The sequence below is a fragment of the Oncorhynchus clarkii genome, chromosome 25 (genome assembly GCF_045791955.1).
Source record: "Oncorhynchus clarkii lewisi isolate Uvic-CL-2024 chromosome 25, UVic_Ocla_1.0, whole genome shotgun sequence".
Lineage (NCBI taxonomy): Eukaryota > Metazoa > Chordata > Actinopteri > Salmoniformes > Salmonidae > Oncorhynchus > Oncorhynchus clarkii.
The window spans coordinates 17204703-17226887 of record NC_092171.1 but is presented as its reverse complement, the minus strand read 5'-3'; the positions used below and the strand labels follow the sequence as shown (position 1 = coordinate 17226887).

The 22185-nt window shown below is 40.2% G+C and overlaps 2 protein-coding genes and 1 long non-coding RNA gene across 3 annotated transcripts in view; 1 reads left to right on the top strand and 2 right to left on the bottom strand.

Moving 5' to 3' along the window:
- LOC139383390 (pleckstrin homology domain-containing family G member 3-like) overlaps positions 1–5083 on the bottom strand; it is a 46905-nt gene extending 41822 nt beyond the window's left edge. Inside the window, exons 1-3 of the mRNA XM_071127915.1 lie at positions 4914–5083; positions 3905–3986; positions 2121–2299 (exon numbers count right to left, since the gene is read on the bottom strand). The gene's annotated coding sequence lies outside the window, so the exon portion shown is untranslated. The remainder of the gene's footprint in view (positions 1–2120; positions 2300–3904; positions 3987–4913) is intronic.
- A 1800-nt stretch (positions 5084–6883) lies between these two features.
- LOC139383807 (kunitz-type protease inhibitor 1-like) lies at positions 6884–19575 on the bottom strand. The gene is made up of 11 exons (XM_071128375.1): positions 19434–19575; positions 18638–19097; positions 17791–17948; positions 17473–17614; positions 14813–14983; positions 14685–14735; positions 12106–12234; positions 11702–11752; positions 11384–11554; positions 9376–9435; positions 6884–8991 (listed from the first exon to the last, which is right to left on the bottom strand). The coding sequence occupies exons 2-11, from the start codon at positions 19053–19055 to the stop codon at positions 8804–8806; spliced, it is 1539 nt and encodes a 512-aa protein (XP_070984476.1). The 5' UTR covers positions 19056–19097; positions 19434–19575; the 3' UTR covers positions 6884–8803.
- An 824-nt stretch (positions 19576–20399) lies between these two features.
- LOC139383806 (uncharacterized) lies at positions 20400–21806 on the top strand. The gene is made up of 2 exons (XR_011628798.1): positions 20400–20478; positions 21595–21806. It is a non-coding gene; the product is annotated as an uncharacterized lncRNA (long non-coding RNA).
- The last annotated feature ends 379 nt before the right edge of the window (positions 21807–22185 follow it).

The window sequence follows — 22185 nt, the reverse complement described above, 5'->3', positions numbered from 1 at the left end:
ACATCCCTGTTAGTGTGCATTTATCCTTTGCCAAGATAATCCATCCACCTTAGAAAAAGTCTGTGCCATTATCCTCGCAAGGTGAGGTATTGAAAGCTATTGAAAACAGGGGTTCAAATCATTTATGGTTTAGATAGGTAAATGAACATACCTAATGAGTGGAAAATGCTGTCTTCGTCATTGGCAAGTTAGGACGTTACTGGTGAAGAACTGGACTTACGTACGCAATATTTTAATGGTTGTATGCTTCACTGTCTGATGCCACAGAGGGAAGTGGTCCCCCATAATGTTCTGCAGCATGAAACTTACCAAGAATATGACTGCCAATAGATAAATCTCACAGTGGAAGGCCATTCCTTCTCTTGCTAGAACAAAAGTGGTACCTGCTACGTACCGACCCAGTAGCAACAAACCTATCGATTCTACTTGTGGAATCGCAATGCTTGTCGTGGCCAACAACTTGACTTTGAGCCAATCAGAGAGCACAAACCCCCACGACATTGAGCCATAAAAAAAATAAATAATAATAATCTCAGTACACAACAGACGAGCCAGTCACACTTCATATACAATGGAGGCTATGGGATGGTAGCTAAGTGCACAGACAATGCACACAACACTAAATACTTCCTCCAAGCTAGCTAACCACTGTAGCTGACAATGCTGGTCATTTATGAACATTTAACATCTTGGCCATGTTCTGTTATAATCTCCACCCGGCACAGCCAGAAGAGGACTGGCCACCCCACATAGCCTGGTTCCTCTCTAGGTTTCTTCCTAGGTTTTGGCCTTTCTAGGGAGTTTTTCCTAGCCACTGTACTTCTACACCTGCATTGCTTGCTGTTTGGGGTTTTAGGTTGGGTTTCTGTACAGCACTTTGAGATATCAGCTGATGTACGAAGGGCTATATAAATAAATTTGATTTAGCTAGTATTGACATAACTAGCTAATCCATTATGATTCAATGTTCATGAAACAGCTGCCAAGTTAGTGCAGTGTCCTTAGCTAGCTAGCTATGTTGTGCTAGCTGGTGCATATGCTAACACTAGCTACCTAAGCATTTGGCTATGTGCTGGCACTGGCAGTACAGGATGTGGCCATCTGGCTAGTATCTACAAGGCCTTTCTACAAAATAGCAACATTATCACAGATAGCTTTGAATTTAGACCATAGGCAATAGTCATGATATGCATTGTCCAACACCACCACTGCCACCTTTTGGTTTGGAGTATTTTTACAAGGCTGACAACTTTCAAGGTCTTTGCTGTTTGAACACAAGAGATTTAACAGTGTCGGCAGTCAGAGGTGCTAAGTATTGTTGGCAGGCAAACATTTAACAATCCTACCTTTGTCTGAGCTTTACCATGTTTTGAGAGGAGAGGGGAAGCCTGCCGGTCAAACTTAAAGGGCAAGTCCTTAAACTGAGATAGAGTCTGATTTAAGTGCAGTTTTATAGCACCGTCAACGTTATGATGGCACAAACACTCCCTCTGACCTCAGATCTACAGCCCTAAATCACACTCCACTTTCAAAACAGGCTAATGTTTATCTTCTACGTTGACCTCTAACTCTGTGCGGAATCCTAACTCAAACTTTGGAGCCCAGGAGGGGAAAACCCTCAATGTTTTCCACTTTGACATTGCATGTGATAGTTCTCATTTTCAATTAAGTGTATTCAGAACCAACGCAGTCTTGTTTAGTCCTGAAATATATTGAATAAGGTGTTCATAGTCAGACATGACCAAAATCTATTATCCAACATTAACCCTAACCCATGGACAAGGCTAAGCACATCTTTGTACTTTTTCATGCAACACCAAACTAAGCTACTGTTGACCACCAAATAACATGCAAGGTTTGTTTGTCCAGGAACAGACTTATGCAAGGCTCTTGGTGATTTACTAAGATATCTAGAGGTAAATGCTTGAGTCATTTTGCGAGTGAGATAAGGGGCATGAGTTGAGAGACGTGTGAAAGTCACCCTCTCTCTCTGCAGCTCAGCCCTTATCAGTGCGACTATCAGGAAGCAGAGAGAGAGCTAGAGCAACCCAGTGTTCTGTGTAATGTGTACATACAACAAGTTGCATGTGTACAACAGGCTAGTAGAGAACAAGACGTACCTGTCTGTGCCACCGACAAGGAACAGTGCATCTCCTCCCAGAAGAACCACAAGACACTTCACCCAGTGTTGCCCTTGATGTTCAGTACTGAAGATATTCAATGGAAGTAGGTTAAGTGCTTTCTACTTGGAATGGACAACACTCTTCATGGGGGTCCATAGAGTGATCGTTTGTCTACACTGAACAAAAATATAAAAACAACCATTTCAAAGATTTGACTGAGTTACAGTTCAAATAAGGAAATCAGTCAATTGAAATAAATTCATTAGGCCCTAATCTATGGATTTCACATGACTGGGAATACAGATACCTTAAAAAAATTTTTTTTTTTTAAAAGTAGGGGGATGGTGCAGAAAACTAGTCAGTATCTGGTGTGACCACCATTTGCTTCATGCAGCGCAACATCTCTGTCGCATAGAGTTGATCAGGCTGTTGATTGTGGCTTGTGGAATGTTGTCCCACTCCTCTTCAATGGCTGTGCGAAGTTGCTGGATATTGGCGGGAACTGGAACACGCTGTCGTACACGTCGATCCAGAGCATCCCAACCATGCTCGATGGGTGACATGTCTGGTGAGCGTGCAGGCCATGGAAGAACTGGGACATTTTCAGATTAAAGGAATTGTGTACAGATCCTTGCGACATGGAGCCGTGCATTATCCTGAAACATGAGGTGATGGTGGCGGATAAATAGCACGACAATGGGCATTAGGAGCAAGTCACAGTATCTCTGTGCATTCAAATTGCCATAGAGAAAATGCAAATTGTGTTTGTTGTCCGTACCTTATGCCTGTCCATACCCCCACCACCACCATGGGGCACTCAGTTCACATCAACAAACCACTCTCCCACACAACGCCATACACACCGTTTACCATATGCCCAGTACCGTTGAAACCAGGATTAATCCGTGAAGAGCACACTTCTCCAGTGCGTCAGTGGCCTTCGAAGTTGAGCATTTGTCCACTGAAGTCGGTTATGACGCCGAACTGCAGGCAGGTCAAGACCCTGCCGAGGACGACGAGCACGCAGATGCGCTTCCCTGAGACTGTTTCAGACAGTTTGGCAGAAATTCTTCAGTTGTCCAAACCCACAGTTTCATCCGCTGTCCAGGTGGCTGGACGATCCCGCAGGTGAAGAAGCTGGATGTGCATCCAGGCCTGGCACAATTACACATGGTTTGCGGTTGTGAGGCCGGTTGGATGTACTGCCAAATTCTCTAAAACAATGTTGGAGACAGCTTATGGTAGAGAAATTATCATTAAATTCTCTGTCAAGAGCTCTGGTGGGCATTCCTGCAGTCAGCATGCCAATTGTACACTCCCTCAAAACTTGAGACATCTGTGGCATTGTGTTGTGACAAAACTGCACAGTTAAGAGTGGTCTTTTGTACCCCGCACAAGGTGCACCTGTATAATGATCATACTGTTAAATCAGCTTCTTGATATGCCACACCTGTCAGCTGGATGGATTATCTTGGCAAAAGAGAAATGCACACTAAAGGTGTCAGCATGCTTCAGTTCAGCTGGCGGCTAGCCAAATTCATCCAGGCGAACAGAACGAGTGCGCTTGCAAACGAGGAAAAAAAAAGAGCACTAGTTCTGTTTATCCATTTTGAGACAGCGTAGCCAGTAAACACTTCCTCAAAATAGTCAATTAATTTAAGATAACATCGATTAATGACATGAGTTTTTGCCAAGGATATCTTATTTATGCAATTTTACATTAATTAAGATGTTTGGTGCAGTATTTCTCAATGAAAAATGTGCATGAAAATGAGTTGTACCTTGTTGAATGACAAAGACTTGATTGAAGAATCCCTACTGTTGACCAATCACTGACGAAGGTGCGTAGACTTCAGCTTGCCTCTAGAAAAAAATGTTTGCCCAAACAAGTCAAATGGACTTTTCATGAACCTTAATTGTGTTTAATTCCAGTGCAACTGCTGCTGGGAAATTTCCTTTGATTATAAAAACAGCCTGCAGTCAGGACCTCTTTGTTCTATTGTAAGGCCCATCAGCTGAAGCAATTGGGTTCACTGGGTCAAGGATTGTCAATAATGAGTAACTTGGGAAGAAGCGATTTCAATACAACTAATAAACTAGGAAAATAGTAGAAATGTTTAAGACTCATCCAAGTGCAAAATATAAATCTAGTTTATACACTATATTGGTCTCAGATGTCTCCAGCCAGAAAAGGTGACTTTTAGAAAGCCTACAGATCTCTGCAGCTGGTCAACATTCAGTCAAAAAAAAAAAAATGTTTAGAATATAAACTCTTACCCTTTGTAGTTGAGTTTAAGACATATGTTTCAGAAGAGGTACTTTCCTCAATTTGCCTAAATCTTGTGAAGTTCCACAGGGTCCAACTACCAATCCCCTGTTGGAGGGGTGACGACTGGCATGACACGGAGCCTTAATTTGACATTTTCTCATGTAAAGTGGACTATTAAGGTTGGGTTTTTAAAGCCAAAAGCTTAACTCTACTCTTCCACCTTTCATCCTGTCAAAACACTTTGGCAGATGTGTCACGAAGACCCCGTCTGCATAGTTATGGAATTTAAGAAATACAAGGACGGTCTTGAGATGCTGGAATTTACCAAAACAATTGCGGCTTCGATTGAATAATTTGATGGGCATGAAAAAAAAAAAGAAAAACACGCGCCCTAAAATCGAGGTATCGGCCATTCACTCCTATGCTGTAGTTCATCATAGGGAGATTCGAGGTCCGACTTTTTTCTGTCGAACTGTTTCTCATTCAGGATCAGAAATGTTATTAGCGTTAAAAACACTTACCAATTGTTTGTGTGTGTAGTCGTCTCCCTGTGAACTTCTGAAAGTTTAGCTGTAGTTTTTCAGTAGACTATATTATGAATTTGGTTTTACTTTTCCAAGTCCTTGTTTTCCATAGATCAACTCACATAGTCAAACACAGAAATACTCCGCACATCCCCAGTTGTCCTCTACTGATTATTCACAGCTGAGCAGAACACATAGCGAAGTACAGCGAGCGATGGTCAAAGACCGCCTACTTCCAGAGCACGCTTAAACGGGAGAGTGGTAGAATTTGTCGTCTCAAATTGTCCAATTTAGGATTAGTCTTTGTGTTATTTGCCTCAAATAGTTAGTGAATATTATCCCAGATTGTTTCTGTATTGAAATAAATGTGTTTTCTTTTAACGTCATCACTGTTTATGGGCATCTGGAAAATATCACAAATTCAAGTTTCTACCAATCCCCTTATTCAAATTAACACAAGCTAATATTTAGGCCTAAAATCGGGCACACTTTAGAGCACTTTAAAAACGGACACACTTTAGAGCATGTTCAACCTCTTCCTCTCAGTCAATTGTTTGGATTACTCCTGAGGGCCCAGGCAGGCAACATGACAAGTTAATAAACCACTTTCACACACCATCACTAAGTCTTATGATCTTTTGATGAGGGTCTCCAGTTCCTCCCTATACTGTAAAAGATCCCTACAAAGAATGGCAGACAGATAACTGGAGTGAATCAATTGAAGGAACTCCTCACTTGTGGCTATTAGTAAAGGGATGTACTTTTCTCTGTATTCCCCTCAGAATTCCCTTTAGCAGTCTCCTGTCAGACTTGCTTCTACTGAGAAATGTAACCTCTGAGCTAATCTACATAACAATGACTAAGGATGTCCTGTCCTAAAATGGACATCTTGTCAGCAGGGACTGTATAAATGGTGCACCTCACTCTGGTAGTTGATGAAATTACAACTGACTACATTTAGGCCTACAGGGGGGGCTGTGCATTAAAGTCAATGTTTACATCTGCTGGTAATGGTTGGGTAAATAGGTAAGAGCCCATCATATATTACCGTTTATGACACAAAACGAATTAAACTGTTTCTGATTCAGGAATGTTTTCCGGGTTATTAAAGGTCATTACAAACATTTACCAAATGTGCGAGTGTGGCGAAACAGTATTAATTTCATGATTACATTTATTGTATGTTAAAGCCCTCATGCAGTCTTTAATTTGATTTTTTAAATCATCACTGTATGTCTAATAAATCACTGTGATTATTTAATCAAAATATTTTTTAGCATTTAATTCCCTGCACCTCCTTTGGCCCTTGAAATGCTCCGTCTGATTGTGTGGGCTTTACGAAACAAATTTGAAGATATTTACATACACACTGATTGGCTGATAGGATGGTGGTCTATAACCTACCTCCTTACCCAGATGAACAGTCATTGGTCTATTATAATCACATCACATTGTGACATGATGTGGGCCAAAAGTCCCATCCCACCTGAACAGTTATTTCGACCTCGGAAGTTTCCATCCAATTGGTGAAAGACTTTCATGCGAAAATAAAAAAAATCTGCATAAAAACTATATGCACAGAGCTAAATACCAATCAAATATATTTGTTGCGGATAAAAGGCTGTGAGTGATGATGTCATGCACATAAAAGTACCTTTTGCGGTTAAATTCCCATGTCACAAATAAAAAATACAAGTTAAATGGGTTTCCATCGCATTTAACTCTACTGTTTTTCTCACAATTGGCTCGTGCACTCTTGCCAACAGCTCGCAGATACAGTGTGGGTATAGCATGCCCTATAAAATTAGATTATTATGGACAAAAGGGCACTTCCCATTTAACCTCAGATGATGGAATGTGAAATTACAGTAAAAGGGTTCAACGAAGTACAGTTACTAATCACAATGTGCTGAAAAAGCAACAAATTCAGACTAGCATGCCTCATCTTCAGAACAAACACATACTGGTAACCTTAGTATAATTTTATTTAGGATTTGAGACCTAATGGTAAAATAGATAAAACTATATATAAAAAAGGTGTTAACCAAAAAAAATTGAAAATGTTGAAAGGAGTATATTTTTTTCATGTTACTACCATTATGAGGCACAAACTGGCTTTAGTTTCCCCTCTTCTGTTTCCTTCAGAAATACCTGTTTTCATCATCCGAAAATAAACTGCAAAAATAAAATAACTTGCTCTAACTTTAACAGTTAAGACAAAGGTGTTAACCATGTACAATATGTCCAGCAACACAAACAAAAAAAGCCTAAAATACAATAAAATAGAATAAGAAGAATAACAAATCCAGATTTAGTAAACAATAGCGGCAGGTATTATTATGTCAACAATTTACATGAATAATAGTTAGATTGGTTGATTTAATAATTGAACCATTATACCCTGAGTGCAGAATTAGTGACCAACCATCTGAATTATGAAAGGCTAATGCAAGAAGAAAAAAAAAAAAAAAAAAAAAAAAGGCAAAACACAAGTGTCACATTTTGAAGAATTTCTGCAACTTTATCTTTCCGGAGTGGTGTCAAGCGGCAATAAAATCTCATAGGTCTACATTACAACATCAACAAGGAAAAACTCTAATCAAATAGAGAGGCCTGTATTTGTGGAAAATAAAACAGACTATACTCCGACACAAAAACCCTCCGAGGTTCACATACAGTGCCTTGCAAAAGTATTCAGACCCCTTGGATTTCTTCACATTTTGTGTTACAATGGGATTCAAACATTTAATTAAAAAAAAAAAATTGTCAACAATATATACAAAATACTCTAATATCAAAGTGGAAGAAAAAAGCATTTTTTTGTATAATGCAATAACTAAAATAGTCATTGCATAAGTATTCAGCCCCTTTGTTTAGGAAAGCCTAAACTAGTTCAGGAGAAAAATGAGGCTTAACCAATCACAATAAGTTACATGGACTCTGTCCATGTTATAGGGGTTGACAGGATTTTTTATGGCTAACCCTTACTCTGTCCCCCATACACACAACATCTGTAAGCACAGATTAAACTACAAAGACCAGGGAGCTTTTCGAAAACCTCATAACAAAGTGCAGTGATTAGTAGATGGGTAACAATAACAAATCAGACATTGAATATATCTTTAAGCATTGTCTAGTTAATAATTATGCTGGGAATTATGTATTAAACTACCCAGACAACTCAAAGATAGTCATCTTTCTGAACTGAGCTGCAGGACAGGTGATTTTAAAACAGCTAAATAGTTCAATGGCTGTGATGGGAGAGAACCGAGGATGGTTCAACAACATCGTAAATGACAGTGAAAATAACATCAATATAGCAAATAAAATATACTCTAAAATATACTCTTGTAATGTATATTGTATGCAACAAGGCACTAAAGTAATAATGAAAAAAAAAACATGGCAAAGGAACACACTTTTTGGCCTAAATGTAAAGCCATATGTTTTGGCAAATCCAACAAAACATATCACTAAGTAACTAACTGCATCCTTATTTTCAAGCATGGTGGTGCTGCATGGGCATACTTGTCATCAGAAAATACTGGCATGTTTTTCAGGATAAAAATAAGCGGGATACAGCTAAGCACAGGCAAAATCCTGAGCAAAACCTGCTTCAGTCTGCTTTACACCAGAGACTAAGAGAGCAATTCACCTTTCAGCAGGACAATAACCTACAAAACAAGGCCAAATCTACACTGGAATTGCTTACCAAGAAGACAGTGAATGTTCCAATTTTTACTTAAATCGGCTTGAAATACTAAATGGCAACACTTGACAGAGCTTGAAGAATTAAAAAAATAACAATAAATGAAGAAATCAAAAGGGGTCTGAATACCTTTGCAAGGTAACACTAATGGCTGGCCTGTGGGGTCAAAGGTTAGAGGTCAGATGGGCTTGGTGGTGCTGTTGTAGACAAGGCGCTCTGTGTCCTCCTTGGTGTGGACCTGGGTGCCGTTGATGGGTACCCGCTGGCGCTGAGGCTGCTTCTTCCTGCCCTTCATGAAGCAGTAACATAGAACAACCAGCAGTATGATGATGGCCAGGCCAAGCAGTGCGGCTATTGCTATGCTGCCTGAGAGAGGATGGGCATGAAGACACACACACACACCAGTAAGTCAATAACTATATAAAAAGAAGCCTGCATGTGCAGGGCAGCAAAAGCTAGACAACAGACACGATCAATCATGTGGAACATTCATGGTGTCTGAATTAAGTGAAGAGAATGGGCAGGGAAGCAGACAGCTCCATCATCACCTCAAGATATTTGTGACCAGCTTTGACCCCCAGGTCCCTTAAAATTGATGGGGTGGAAGAATTGGATTTAAAAAGGAGTATTGTCAGGGTGTCTTTTCCATGGACTTGAGTGATTGTAAAGGAGCACAATTCATTCTAAGGGACAAAGGCCCCATCTTCATGAGGTAACTACAGAAGAAATGCTGAATAAAGAAATAATTACCTGTATGGCCTTCAGTGTCCTGGTATTCAAAGGACTCCTTTCTCTCAAAGATGTCCTTTTCTGAACACATAGTAAGGATAACAGACAATACGAGTTAGTATACACTGCTACAGTATTCTTGATATACAGTTGAAGTCGGAAGTTTACATACACTTAGGTTGGAGTCATTAAAACTCGTTTTTCAACCACTCCACAAATTTCTTGTTAACAAACTGTAGGTTTTTCAAGTTGGTTAGGACATCTACTTTGTGCATGACACAAGTCATTTTCCCAACAATTGTTTACAGAGAGTATTTCACTTATAATTCACTATATCACAATTCCTGTGGGTCAGAAGTTAACATACACTAAGTTGACTGTGCTGTTAAACAGCTTGGAAAATTACAGAAAATTATGTCATGGCGTTAGAAGCTTCCGATAGGCTAATTGACATAATTTGAGTCAATTGGAGGTGTACCTGTGGATGTATTTCAAGGCCTACCTTCAAACCCAGTGACTCTTTGCTTGACATCATGGGAAAAATCCAAGACCTCAGAGGTCTACAATCTTTTTTCTACAAGTCTGGATCATCCTTGGGAGCCATTTCCAAATGCCTGAAGGTACCACGTTCATCTGTACAAACAATAGTACGCAAGTATAAAAACCATGGGACCATGCAGCCATCATACCACTCAGGAAGGAGACGCGTTCTGTCTCCTAGAGATGAACGTACTTTGGTGCGAAACGTGCAAATCAATCCCAGAACAACAGCAAAGGACCTTGTGAAGATGCCGGAGGAAACAGGTACAAAGCTATCTATATCCACAATAAAACAAGTCCTATATCAACATAACCTGAAAGGCCGCTCAGCATCTGCTAACCATGTGTATGTGACAAATAAAATTTGATTTGATTTGATTTGATTTGACATCATGGGAAAAATCCAAGACCTCAGAGGTCTACAATCTTTTTTCTACAAGTCTGGATCATCCTTGGGAGCCATTTCCAAATGCCTGAAGGTACCACGTTCATCTGAAAACAATAGAGCTACGGTGTGCAACTGCACATGGGGACAAAGATAATACTTTTTGGAGAAATGTCCTCTGGTCTGATGAAGCAAAAATGTCCATAAAGACCATTGTTATGTTTGGAGGAAAAAGCCAAAGAACACCATCCTAACCTTGATGCACGGGGGTGGCAGCATCATGTTGTGGGGGTGCTTTGCTGCAGGAGGGACTGGTGCACTTCACAAAATAGATGGCATCATGAGGGAGGAAAATGATGTGGATATATTGAAGCAACATCTCAAGACATCAGTCAGGAAGTTAAAGCTTGGTCACAAATGGGTCTTCCAAATGGACAATGACCCCAAGCACACTTCCAAAGTTGTGGCAAAATGGCTTAAGGACAACAAAGTCAAGGTATTGGAGTGGCCATCACAAAGCCCTGACGTTCAACCCTATAGAAAATTTGTGGGCAGAACTGAAAAAGGGTGTGCGAGCAAGGAGGCCTACAAACCTGACTCAGTTACACCAGCTCTGTCAGGAGGAATGGGCCAAAATTCACACAACCTATTGTGGGAAGCTTGTGGAAGGCTACCCGAAACGTTTGACACAAGTTAAACAATTTAAAGGCAATGATACCAAATACTAATTGAGTGTATGTAATCTTTTGACCCACTGGGAATGTGATGAAAGAAATAAAAGCTGAAAGAAATAATTTCCCCTACTATTATTCTGACATTTCACATTATTAAAACAAAGTGGTGATCCTAACTGACCTAAGACAGGGAATTTTTACTAGAATTAAATGTCAGGAATTGTAAAAATATTAGTTTAAATGTATTTGGCTAAGGTGTATGTAAACATCCGACTTCAACTGTACACAATGTAGGGGTGCTGACATGGGAGCATGGATCTCAAACATTCCCTTCAGTTCTCATCATTATGGTCTCAAAGGGTAATATAACAGTACAACCATTTTAAAAATCAGTTGAAAGTGTTGTAATGGCTACAGGACACAAACCCACCTGTTACCAGTTTGCAGGTCGTCATACAAGTATCTTCAGTGTCAAATCTGTTGTCATTCCCGTCGCAGCCGCCATAGTTGAAACGGAAACACTTCTCGTAGAGAGGGTTGTAGTACCACTTGGTAAAACTGTCACGACAGTGTCCCGTTTTGGGGTGAACTGTGCAGCGAACTATGGTTGAAAGAATGTGTGTGAGATCAATCAGTGTTTGTGAGACAAATCAGTGTTTGTAAGAAGCACAAAAGGTGACCAGTTAACTCAAAAACAATATCCTAGATTGATCCTATTACTGTCTCAAAACAGTAAAACTCAAATAACCTTTCTGTTCATCCACAGGAATTTGCAGTAGAATCCGGAACTTGTCGTTCACTGGTGAAAGGAATAAAACAAGAGTTTAGCAACTTCACATGTCAACAAACAATGATGTCAGTGGTAATGTAAGGTCAGTGGTAATGCAAGGTCAGTGGTAATGCAAGGTCAGTGGTAATGCAAGGTCAGTGGTAATGCAAGGTCAGTGGTAATGCAAGGTCAGTGGTAATGCAAGGTCAGTGGTAATGCAAGGTCAGTGGTATTGCAAGGTCAGTGGTAATGTAAGGTCAGTGGTAATGTAAGGTCAGTGGTAATGTAAGGTCAGTGGTAATGTAAGATCAGTGATAAGTTAAGGCCAGTGAAGTCTTGTATGTAAATTAGGGTTGGTTTGCATAGCCATAGCCTGCACTCACAGTACTCGCAGTTCTCTTCGTCTGAGCCGTCGCTGCACTGCTGCTCCTTGTCACACTCCAGGCCTTGGTCAAGGCAGCAGCTGTTGGCACAGGTGAACTGGCCTGACCTACAGGGGATCCCACACACCTCTAAACACAACACAGTTGAACAGAACAGGTAGGTTGAGAGTAACCTTTACTCAATACAGAGAAACATGATGCAGTGCACAGCTAACCCATGCATCCTATAAGTCTCAATGAACAGGTACATTCCCCTCCATATGTATTTGGACAGTAAAGCTAAACATGTTAATTGTGTGTCTATACTCCAGCATTTTAGATTTGACAGAATGTTTCATATCAGGCGACAGTACATAATGTCACCTTTTATTCAAGGGTATTTTCATACATGTCTGTTTTGCCATTTAGAAATGAATGCACTTCATGTATCTAGTCCCCCCATTTGAAGATGTCATTTTTAGTATCAAATATCAAATTATATATCAAATATCACATTTTTAGTATCAATATCAAAGTGCATGCAATGACTACATTAAGCTTGTGACTTTACAAACTTGTTGATTGCATTTGCGGTGTGTTTGGTTGTGTTTTCAATTATGTTTTGCCCAATAGGAACTGAATGGTGAATAATGTATTTTTTATTGTAAGTAATAATATAAGATGTTTCTGACCCCCCCCCCCCCCAAAAAAAAAGATGTAACCTCCCCTGTTATTGGTAATGGTGAGAGATTAGCATGTTTTGTTGTAGCCTCGTAACGGCATCTCACTCATCAATCTTCATTCATTTTCTTAATCATGGCATTATCAGGATTCCTTTAGAAGTGGTCAAAAACATCTAATCTACTCACTTGGAAAGAAAATGACTCCAGTCATCATCCTTCAGTTACTACTGGGCAAAACATAACCCATAATCTGTGAAAGCATCCAACACGTTTGTAGAATCACAAGCTTCATGTAGTCATTGAGTGGGATATGGTACCAAATACTAAACTTGACTACTTTGATAGACTATAAGCAAATTTGTCCAAATACTTATGACTTCTTCACAAGGAGGGGGGACTAGATACACAAAGTGCTTTCATTTCTAAACGGTAAAACAGATCTATATGAAAATCCCCCCCAAAACATTCCCATTGATCCACACAATTAAAAAAAAAATGAATTATGAAAAAAAAAAAACTAAATGATGATGTCTTGATTGTGTATGTCTTCACACCCCAGAGTTAATACTTGGTGGAAGCACCTTTGGCAGCCATTACAGCTGTAAATAATTTTGAATAAGATTGTACAGAACTCTTACGGCAACATATATCCATTGTTTTTGTCAAAATTGCTCATGCTCAGTAAATATGGATGGGAATCATTGATGGATAGCAATATTCAAACTGTGTCTAAGATTTTTTAAACAAATTTCAGTTGGGACAGACTGGACCAATCAGGAACACTCAACACCGGTTGGAAATCCATTCTGGTGCGTCTTTGGCATTACAATTTGTGTAATTATCCCGCAGAAAACTGAAACTCAGGGACCTGTTTTCCTCTAACTTTTTACCTGAACTTTGAGCCTTTTATATTTATTTGGATTCTAACAAACTCCCCAGTCCCTGCTGGTGACAAGCATACCCATAACATGATACTGTAACCACAATACTTGAAAACACAAAGGGATCAGCAACATTGCATGCATTCCACATTACAGGCCTGTATGATAAAGTGAAAAGGAAGCCGGTGTTAAAAAAACACTCCAAATCATACATTCTGTTAGAAACAAGGCCGTTAAGTAACACTGCAAGACAACATGGCAAAAGACAATACATTTTTTGGCATAAGTTAAAAACTACATATTTGGGTCAAATCCAATTCAACAGACTGAAATCCTCTGTATTTTCAAGTATTATATTGGCAGCATCATGTTATTGGTATGCTTGTCATTGGCAAGAACTTGGTGTTTTTTCAGGATCAAAAGAAATATGAAAGGAGCAAAGCCCAGGTAAAAAGTCAAAGGAAAACCTACCTCAGTTTTATTTTCAGCGAGATAATTACACACATTTTTATGCCAAAGACACCAGAATGGCTTTCCAAAAGGTGTTGAGTGTTCATGAGTGGTCTAGTCTCATTCCTGACTTAAATGTACTTTAAAAGTAGAGACATGGTTTGAATATTGCTGTCCATCAATGATCCCCAACCAACTTTACTGAGCTTGAAACAATGGACATATGTTGCCCTAAGACCTTTGCAAAGTTCGTAGAATATTATTCCAAATTATTTATAGCTGTAATGGCTGCCAAAGGTGCTTAGACCAATAATTAACTCTGGGGTGTGAAGATATACGCAATCGAGACTTTTTTTAATTAACATTTTATTAAACGTTTTACTATAACTTTGAAAATGTGGAGTACGTTGTGTCGATCTGTATGAAAATAGCATTTATTATTATTTTAAGGCAGCTAAATTTGAAGGTTAGAGGTCTGTAGACTAACTAGGCACTGTATATCTGTCAGCATGTATCAATGAGTGTGGGATGCATAGCCAAAAGGTCTACAGCTGAAGACATTCAATGAAATGCGGGTTAGTCTTACCTCTAGGGGCTGGAAGTGGCCCACTTCTGCCACTGCCAACGCTGGACATAACTACATGAAAGGAAATGCCAATCAATTAACCAATCAACCAACTGTTCTTAGAGAGGCAAGAGGGATCTGTACAGTACCTGAAACACCATCACAGGCATTGGTACACTCCTGGAGGGACAGGTAGTTGTTGAGGTTCTCTCTGCAGCCCCCAAACAGGAACTCCTCACACTTTTCTGAGGCTGCATTGTAGTGCCAGCGGGGGAAGGACCCACGACAGGGACCCACCTTCTTGGGGACCAGGCAGTGATCTGGAGGATAAAGGGAAAGGGAGATACCTAGTCAGTTGTACAACTGAATGCCTTCAACTGAAATGCGTTTTCCGCATTTAACCCAACCCCTCTGAATCAGAGAGGTGCGGGGGGGCTGCCTTAATCGACATCCATGTCTTCGGCGCCCGGGGAACAGTGGGTTAACTGCCTTGCTCAGGGGCAGAACAACATATTTTTTACCTTGTCAGCTCAGGGATTCAATCCAGCAACCTTTCGGTTACTGGCCCAACACTCTAATCAATAGGCTACCTGCCACCCCAACTAAAGCATCAGAGAGAGGTGATTGGGGGAGGGGAGGGTGTAGGTAATTTTCCTTCAAATTAGCCCTACTTCAACCACTGGAGATACATTTGGATGCATCTTGGAAGAAAGCAGACATGACTGATATAACACAGACAGAGGAAGTGGTTCCTCTTGTGCAATGCCAAGCAATACATCTCACGACAAGCTGGTTGATGCTTTAGAACCAACCTGTTAACTTAAAAAACTATTTTGTATGAGTCATTACATTACATTGCACTGCCATTCCATCATTACAATATGAAAGTGAATTGATGCATTAAGAATAACATTATAGGTAGAGAACGATTCACAGTATACATATCGTTTTGCTGAGAGGGGAGAGTAGCTTTAATTATGATTATTCTAGCATTTCTAATTGTGATTCGTCCAGCATTGAGGCAGGCAGCCATTTCGGTAGAAATGTATTGTGGTGGCTCACGTCAGGGATCACTGCTATACCTTGGTCTTTTCCTCAGAGGAACATTCCTCACACCATTCCGAGTAGAGACTTGTTAATGGGTAACTGAATCAATGAATGGTTAATAGTCTCTGCTCAGTCTGCTAAGACTGTGAACGAGATCAACATGCTCCAAAAATGTATAACTGACTCATTAGAAATAACATCAAAGTGTTTGAGTATCAAGAGTCTGCCTTTATCAAGACAATAAAAGAGTTTGCTTGTGTTTGTGAAACCCAAGCTCAAACCAGACAGACGGGTTATAAAAAGGGGGGAAGTGATGTGAAAACATTCCAACCACAGCTATCCTCACTTCCTGTTTCTCCTGAACTTCCAGGAAGTGTCTATCCATTCCATATACACACGCTCACGTTACTGGGTAGTGCAGAGACAACCCCTCCATTGTCTAATTCCTAAGTATTCCCTGTTAATCTATAATGAGCAGCAGGGCAACGCTATTGATCTACCAAGTATAAGCCAGTGTGATAATGAGTTGTCATCCTGTTATGTCAGTCATTCATGGAAGACATATCCGTTTTTCTGTCAAACTCACAACCAATGAGGAAACGGGTACTAGGAAAACAACAACGCTAAGCTGTTGTAAGTAGAGCTTGAGCCCACATATAGATGTCTAAGCCGGGTCAAATCTACTTGTGAATGGTGCCTTTTTAAATCTGTAAATCTAGATTTTGTTCTACGGAAATCAGAGGAGCTTACCTGGAAATGTATTTTTGTCATTTTAATATGCATACTTCCTGTCACGTTGGCATGAAAAGGTGATCATTATGATAAAGTCTTGTTGTAATAAACCCAACTTAAACCAGTACAACCGGTAAAAGTAATCAACAAGCATTTGAAAGCCATACAAATTATTTATGAACTTAACATGCAACCTATACTTGAAATGAGGTATTTCTTCTTCACAGCAAAATGCAAACTGCAAAGACAGTTTCCTCGATTTGAAGAAAAAATAGAATTTCAAAGTAATCCCTTATATTGCATTCACTTGCATTGTGTGTTCAGTGTCAAATAAAGTCAGAAGGGCATCAGTCCTTCTCACCTCAAGAACATAGTTTATCACAGTGTACCTACTCTTAACACATGACAGATCACTGATGTAGGCCACTTTAAAGACAAACAAATAGAGGAGACATGAGTCATGTCTGGTATGACACAATGTGAGTCAGGAACAAAACATGAGTACTCAGAAACTGCATACCTATTCATCTTTAAAACTCGCACACACACATTCAAACTTGACCTTAATGTTGAGTATCTTCAGCAGAGTGAAATGCAGAAGCAGATTATTGACTGTTAGAAGTGATATGATCAAAACAATAATGTCATAAACCAACTAATAAAAGAAGACATGACAGAATGGAGGAGCACAGCCAGGCAGTCAAATAGATGACATCTGATTTTGCATAAGGGAAACTTCTAGTTAACTTATACAGGGATCTACGTGGTTTTCATGTCATGCTGACACTAACATGCAGTCCCACATATAACATAAAAGAGGAATGTCTCACCACATAAGAAACAACCGTTTCTCTGCTATGAGAAATCATTCTCACTTTAGTTTGATTTCCTACACAGGCAACTTACTGTGTAGAAGTAAATTGAAATTCAATATACAGCATGAATTTCCCTTCACCCCCAACACAGCTGTGTTAAACTGTGTAGCTAGGTGACTTCTGCAGGTGTTTCACATAGACTATAGTATACTCACCCTCAGACTGCTCAGGGGTGAGCACCAGGATGGTGATCTGGGTTTGGTCAGACTGCCCGCTGGAGTCTGTGACGGTCAGCTGGAACTTGTACACCCCAGACGTCAGTTTGGACACGATCACTTGGTCATTGAATTTAGTTTTCTAGGAGACGAGGAAAGAAAATGTTTAAATTTGTTGTCTAGTATGGCAGAACTTTGGAAATGGAGTTAATTGTGATCCTCTGGTGTTCTGAGAGTGACCTGTCCATCTCATGTACTCTTACAGTCAGAGAGAAATCTATGATCAGATAAACACCCCAATAATGACTGATCACTCACCTCTATGACAGCGGAGGAGTTGCCTGACACTAGGTGCCACTGGTACGTGACAATCTCGTGGTCATCTTTGCTCTCAATGCCATTCAGAGTCAAACTTTCCTGGGGCTGGGCCACTCTGTCCGGACCTCCATTGGCCACTGGAGGGTGGTCCTCTTCATCTGAAAGTTGAATACAGCCTTCATCACATATTCAATGCAACATAGTTATACTGAAAATACATGCAGCTTTAAGACAATCTGTTATGTCAGAAACTGTTGTGCAAAGAGTAAACACATCATGGCTGGTTTAAGTTTGACTAGGCTGAACTTTAATGGCATTTGAATGGTTTTGAGTGTCAACACAACATAAGCAAATCCATCAGTTTGGTGGTGCTCATGCACAATTAACAACTACATCCTGTTGACATACAATATTCACTCGGAGTCAAGTCTGAGTGCAATCCATTACTTGACTCACAGCACAATACCAATCTCCCCTGTAAAAAGCTTTCTCAGCAGCAAAAAAACAGAAACCTATGACAACGGGCCATATAATGAGCCATGGCATGTGTGGACATGCTGGGTAATGCTCTTCTCTAAGCCGGTGGTTTCATCTCCTCTGGAGATAAGAGGCTTGGCTGTTGGGACTGTCTTTGTGGTTTGAGTCAAAAGCCCATTGGGTTGCTTTCTCTGCCCATAATAATATACAGTAGCCAAATGGTCTGCATGTTCAGGTTACTTTAGTAGGTAGTTCAATGTCAACATGAAGTTCATTATGGACATGCCCAACCTTAAATATATGAGTAGACTCAATTAGTTAATTTGACGAGTGTCTATGTTGTGATGGGTGAGAGTGATACCCATCTTACCTGGGAACCCATTTGTTGCCAGATCACTTGCATACACAGAGTCTATGATGTAGTTCTGGAATCCCTTCTTCCTGACAAATCGGCAGACGTAGCTCTGCTTGTATAGACAGTCAAAGAGAAAGCATGACTTGATCATGCCCTCATCTGAAACCTCCATGAAAGCGACATTACATCTGGGGTCTTTGCAGCAGGAGCGTATACAGTCATTGGAGCGCTCAACTTTCACTGAAGAGATGAAAGTCGCACCGTCTTTGACCGACTCATTGGTGTCGAGAACGAAATCGTCTCTGCCCTTCTTGAACTTGTCCAAACATTGTTCCCCGAATGCCTGAGCCTCCGCGTGCCCCAGGAAAATAATACAACACACCGAAGCGCCCAATAACAATCCAATTTGGAGAGAGGTCATTCTACAAGACATTCCAGGAAAACTATTAATCACAAATACAATCCAGCGGATGATCTGAAAACAGAGTGATATAAGCAATTTAAAATACGTAACATATAGCATGGAATGCCTTGTGATTAAATATAAATTATTAAAATGAAAATAGTTTCTTTAAGTAGTCGTAACATGATCTAAATAAAATAAGATAACATTTCCACACACACACACAATCATTTATAGACAAATTTAGGACTTTTGTCAGCGGCAGTCTCTCTCTCTTCCTGATTTCAAAGGTAGCCTAAGAATTACGTCAAGAACAGCAAATTAATAATCCAATATCTATCTCTTCTGTAACTCTATAGGTCCATATTTCTTCAAAAACAACACTTAGAATTAACAAAAATGTGTCACCTGTAAATTCTGTGTCTGTCGTCGATTATTCTATACAAACTATCAAAAATATTTCCATTTCACAGGTGTGTTTCTGTCGGGTACCAGGGGTGTAATCATTAGTCCAAAACGTTTTGCAACGGAAACCATTTACTCAAAACGGAAAACATTTTGCAAAGAAAACGAGTTTCTATTGGACAAATTCAATTAGGTCGCTGCCCATTTCGTTCCGTTTGATTATGTTGTGAATACACCCCTGTTACATACAGGAAGTGAAATTCTACTCCCATCTTGACCACACCGAATATTATTGATATAATGACAAGTTATATGTCTCTCCGCCATAACAATGGGAATCGTTGTCCACAAAGCGGCACAGCGGGCTGTCTAGATCCCGCTGAACCTTTATTTGGATTGGTGGATATATCTCATTATTGTACATAATTGAATACTCGATGAGGGTTGTTGACGTCAACCGCCTGTATGCTACTAGCCTCATTTCATGAATATGCATAGCCATCTCGAGACAACTTCGATATAGTGTTTTTTCTCAAAGTTGCCGGGATGTCACGTGTCCTACTTATACAGGTACACTCCTAACAACTTTAGCATTACGAAACTTATGTTCGATCAAATAAACCTCACGTAGCAAAAATGAATAGTTTATTTGTTGACCAAATTCGACACTCATGACCTCCATACAAAAACGAATTGCTTGGTTGGCGAAACAACGCCACCTGCTGGAGGGAGACAGATTTTCCACCGAGGGGACCAAAGACATTCACGATGCCACTCCCATTTCGAGTTGTGTCAAGGGAAGAGTAGAATACTTTTAAAGAAAAGAAGAGATTGATTAAATATTGTTCTTGAAATATTTTATTCACAATAGTCCTATGGTAATCGATGGCTTTCATAATGGCGACCGGTCTTATTCATATGACCCAAGATGTGAACACAATAGGTGGTTGATGGCTTCAACGATCCCCAAATACCCGAGTCAGGTCCGAATACAGAATTATAAATAATGTCACGGGTCTGGGTCGAATCTGATTTTCACGAGTCTCGGGTATGTGTAATTTTAACTGACTTGTCTGTAGGGCGGTACAGATCCGAACATGACTGCTGCAGTTGAGAGAGATCGAGAAATGTGATAATTGATGCTGCTGCTCTTGCTTTTCAGGAGAGTGGAACATGGCGCATGTAGCTTGTTGGTCATAAGTCATCAAAGCAGGAATACCACAGTTTGAGTCATAATACCCGTAAACCACGGAAATGGTTCCAATCGTTTTTTCACCATTCATTTTTCGGTAGGGGTCAAGGGAAGATAATTTAACGTTGGCGATTATCGTCTGACTACACGAACGATGAGCTAACGTTTAACTAGCGAGCTAAACTTTAGATAAATATCCATGCCCTGATTGACTAACATTGCCAAGTACATCACCGCGTGGAAAAGTGACTAACTTACACGAACGGTGAGCTAACGTTAACTGGCTCACAAAGGACTTGTTGTCGCAATGTTTGCCCATAGAAAACACATGGTTTTGTTCCACGAGTACATCTGTTGTACATAACTAATCAAATTACCTGTAAAGTCACCAGCAGAGATGTGAATTAAGCTAGCCCGAGGCTAGTACTTTTCAGACTGGGCTAGTAAATAATGTGCCAAACTAACCTGATTCAGTAGTAGGAAATGTGCCAAACTAGCCTGACACAGCAGTGACATTTAGCCTTTTCAAACATGCCACAGATTTAGGACCTGCATGTTACCTGGGCTAGTACAAATCCTGGTCTGCTGGCCAGTGCCCAAATTCCTTACATTCCATCCATGCATGTCGGTCCCTTATCACTGTTGGTCCTCCTCAGTGACCTCACGGCTGAGGGTTTTAATTTTCCTCTTGAGCATTATAATCAAAAGTACAGTATAATAGCTCATTGCAATACTTCACCTCTTCGGGCAAATAGTAACCTTCACTGTCCTGATCATCTAGTTGAACATTCCAGATAATTCCTCTATCCCAGCAGAAATGTATCATCCACATAGTAGGATTTTTGATGTGCAGAAAAGCCCAGTCTATTTTACTGTTACTATAGTCAAGTCTGTGGGTTATGGTATTTTAATATAGATGTTACCATTTTAGTAATCAACTTAGCTAGCAAGTTTTTTTTTTAAATCTTTCAGATGGGCAGACCGGAAACCCAGTGACAACACTCAGGTCTGTAGCTGCCATTTTCCGGTGGGAAAGAGAAATGGCCCTGTATTTACCAGAAAAGGTAGCTCATCCACCATGGCCGAAGAGGAAGATCCAGATGGTTGATTGGGAAACAAGAAAAAACAATGAGGCATGAGGATTGGTTGTTGAGGGACTGCTTGTCACATTGTCCAATGCATTTTCTGTCCAGATAAAGATGGTGATACAGCATTGAAAAAGACCTACCAATGACCAAATGTCTCTGTTTTCCAGTCCAACAGGAGTGCATCTCTCAGACCATCTGGGGCATCCACATCCTGTACCAGTCTGATCCGAGCAGGAGTATCCATTTGTACAGCACATCAAGCCTGTGGACGTACAGGTCAGTAATACATCAAATATAATACAATATTGTGTAAAACATTGCATTTGTAGATGCATCAACATTTGAACTTTATGTCCCCTTTTCCCCATGTTTTAGACATGAGGTGTGACATGTAGAACATCAGGCACACCCCACGACAAGCAGTGCATGATCAACACCACTCTCAGCAAGGAGATCTGCTGGAAGTGATGTGCTC

What these genes read in the sequence shown, in the direction of transcription:
- LOC139383807 (XM_071128375.1), bottom strand. Translation starts at nt 19,055, where the DNA reads ATGTCTTGTAGAATGACCTCTCTCCAAATTGGATTGTTATTGGGCGCT. An exon ending in ACTCCTCCGCTGTCATAGAG is followed by an intron (nt 17,615 to 17,790) that starts GTGAGTGATCAG and finishes CTCGTCTCCTAG; the next exon opens with AAAACTAAATTCAATGACCA. An exon ending in CACCCCTGAGCAGTCTGAGG is followed by an intron (nt 14,984 to 17,472) that starts GTGAGTATACTA and finishes TTTATCCTCCAG; the next exon opens with ATCACTGCCTGGTCCCCAAG.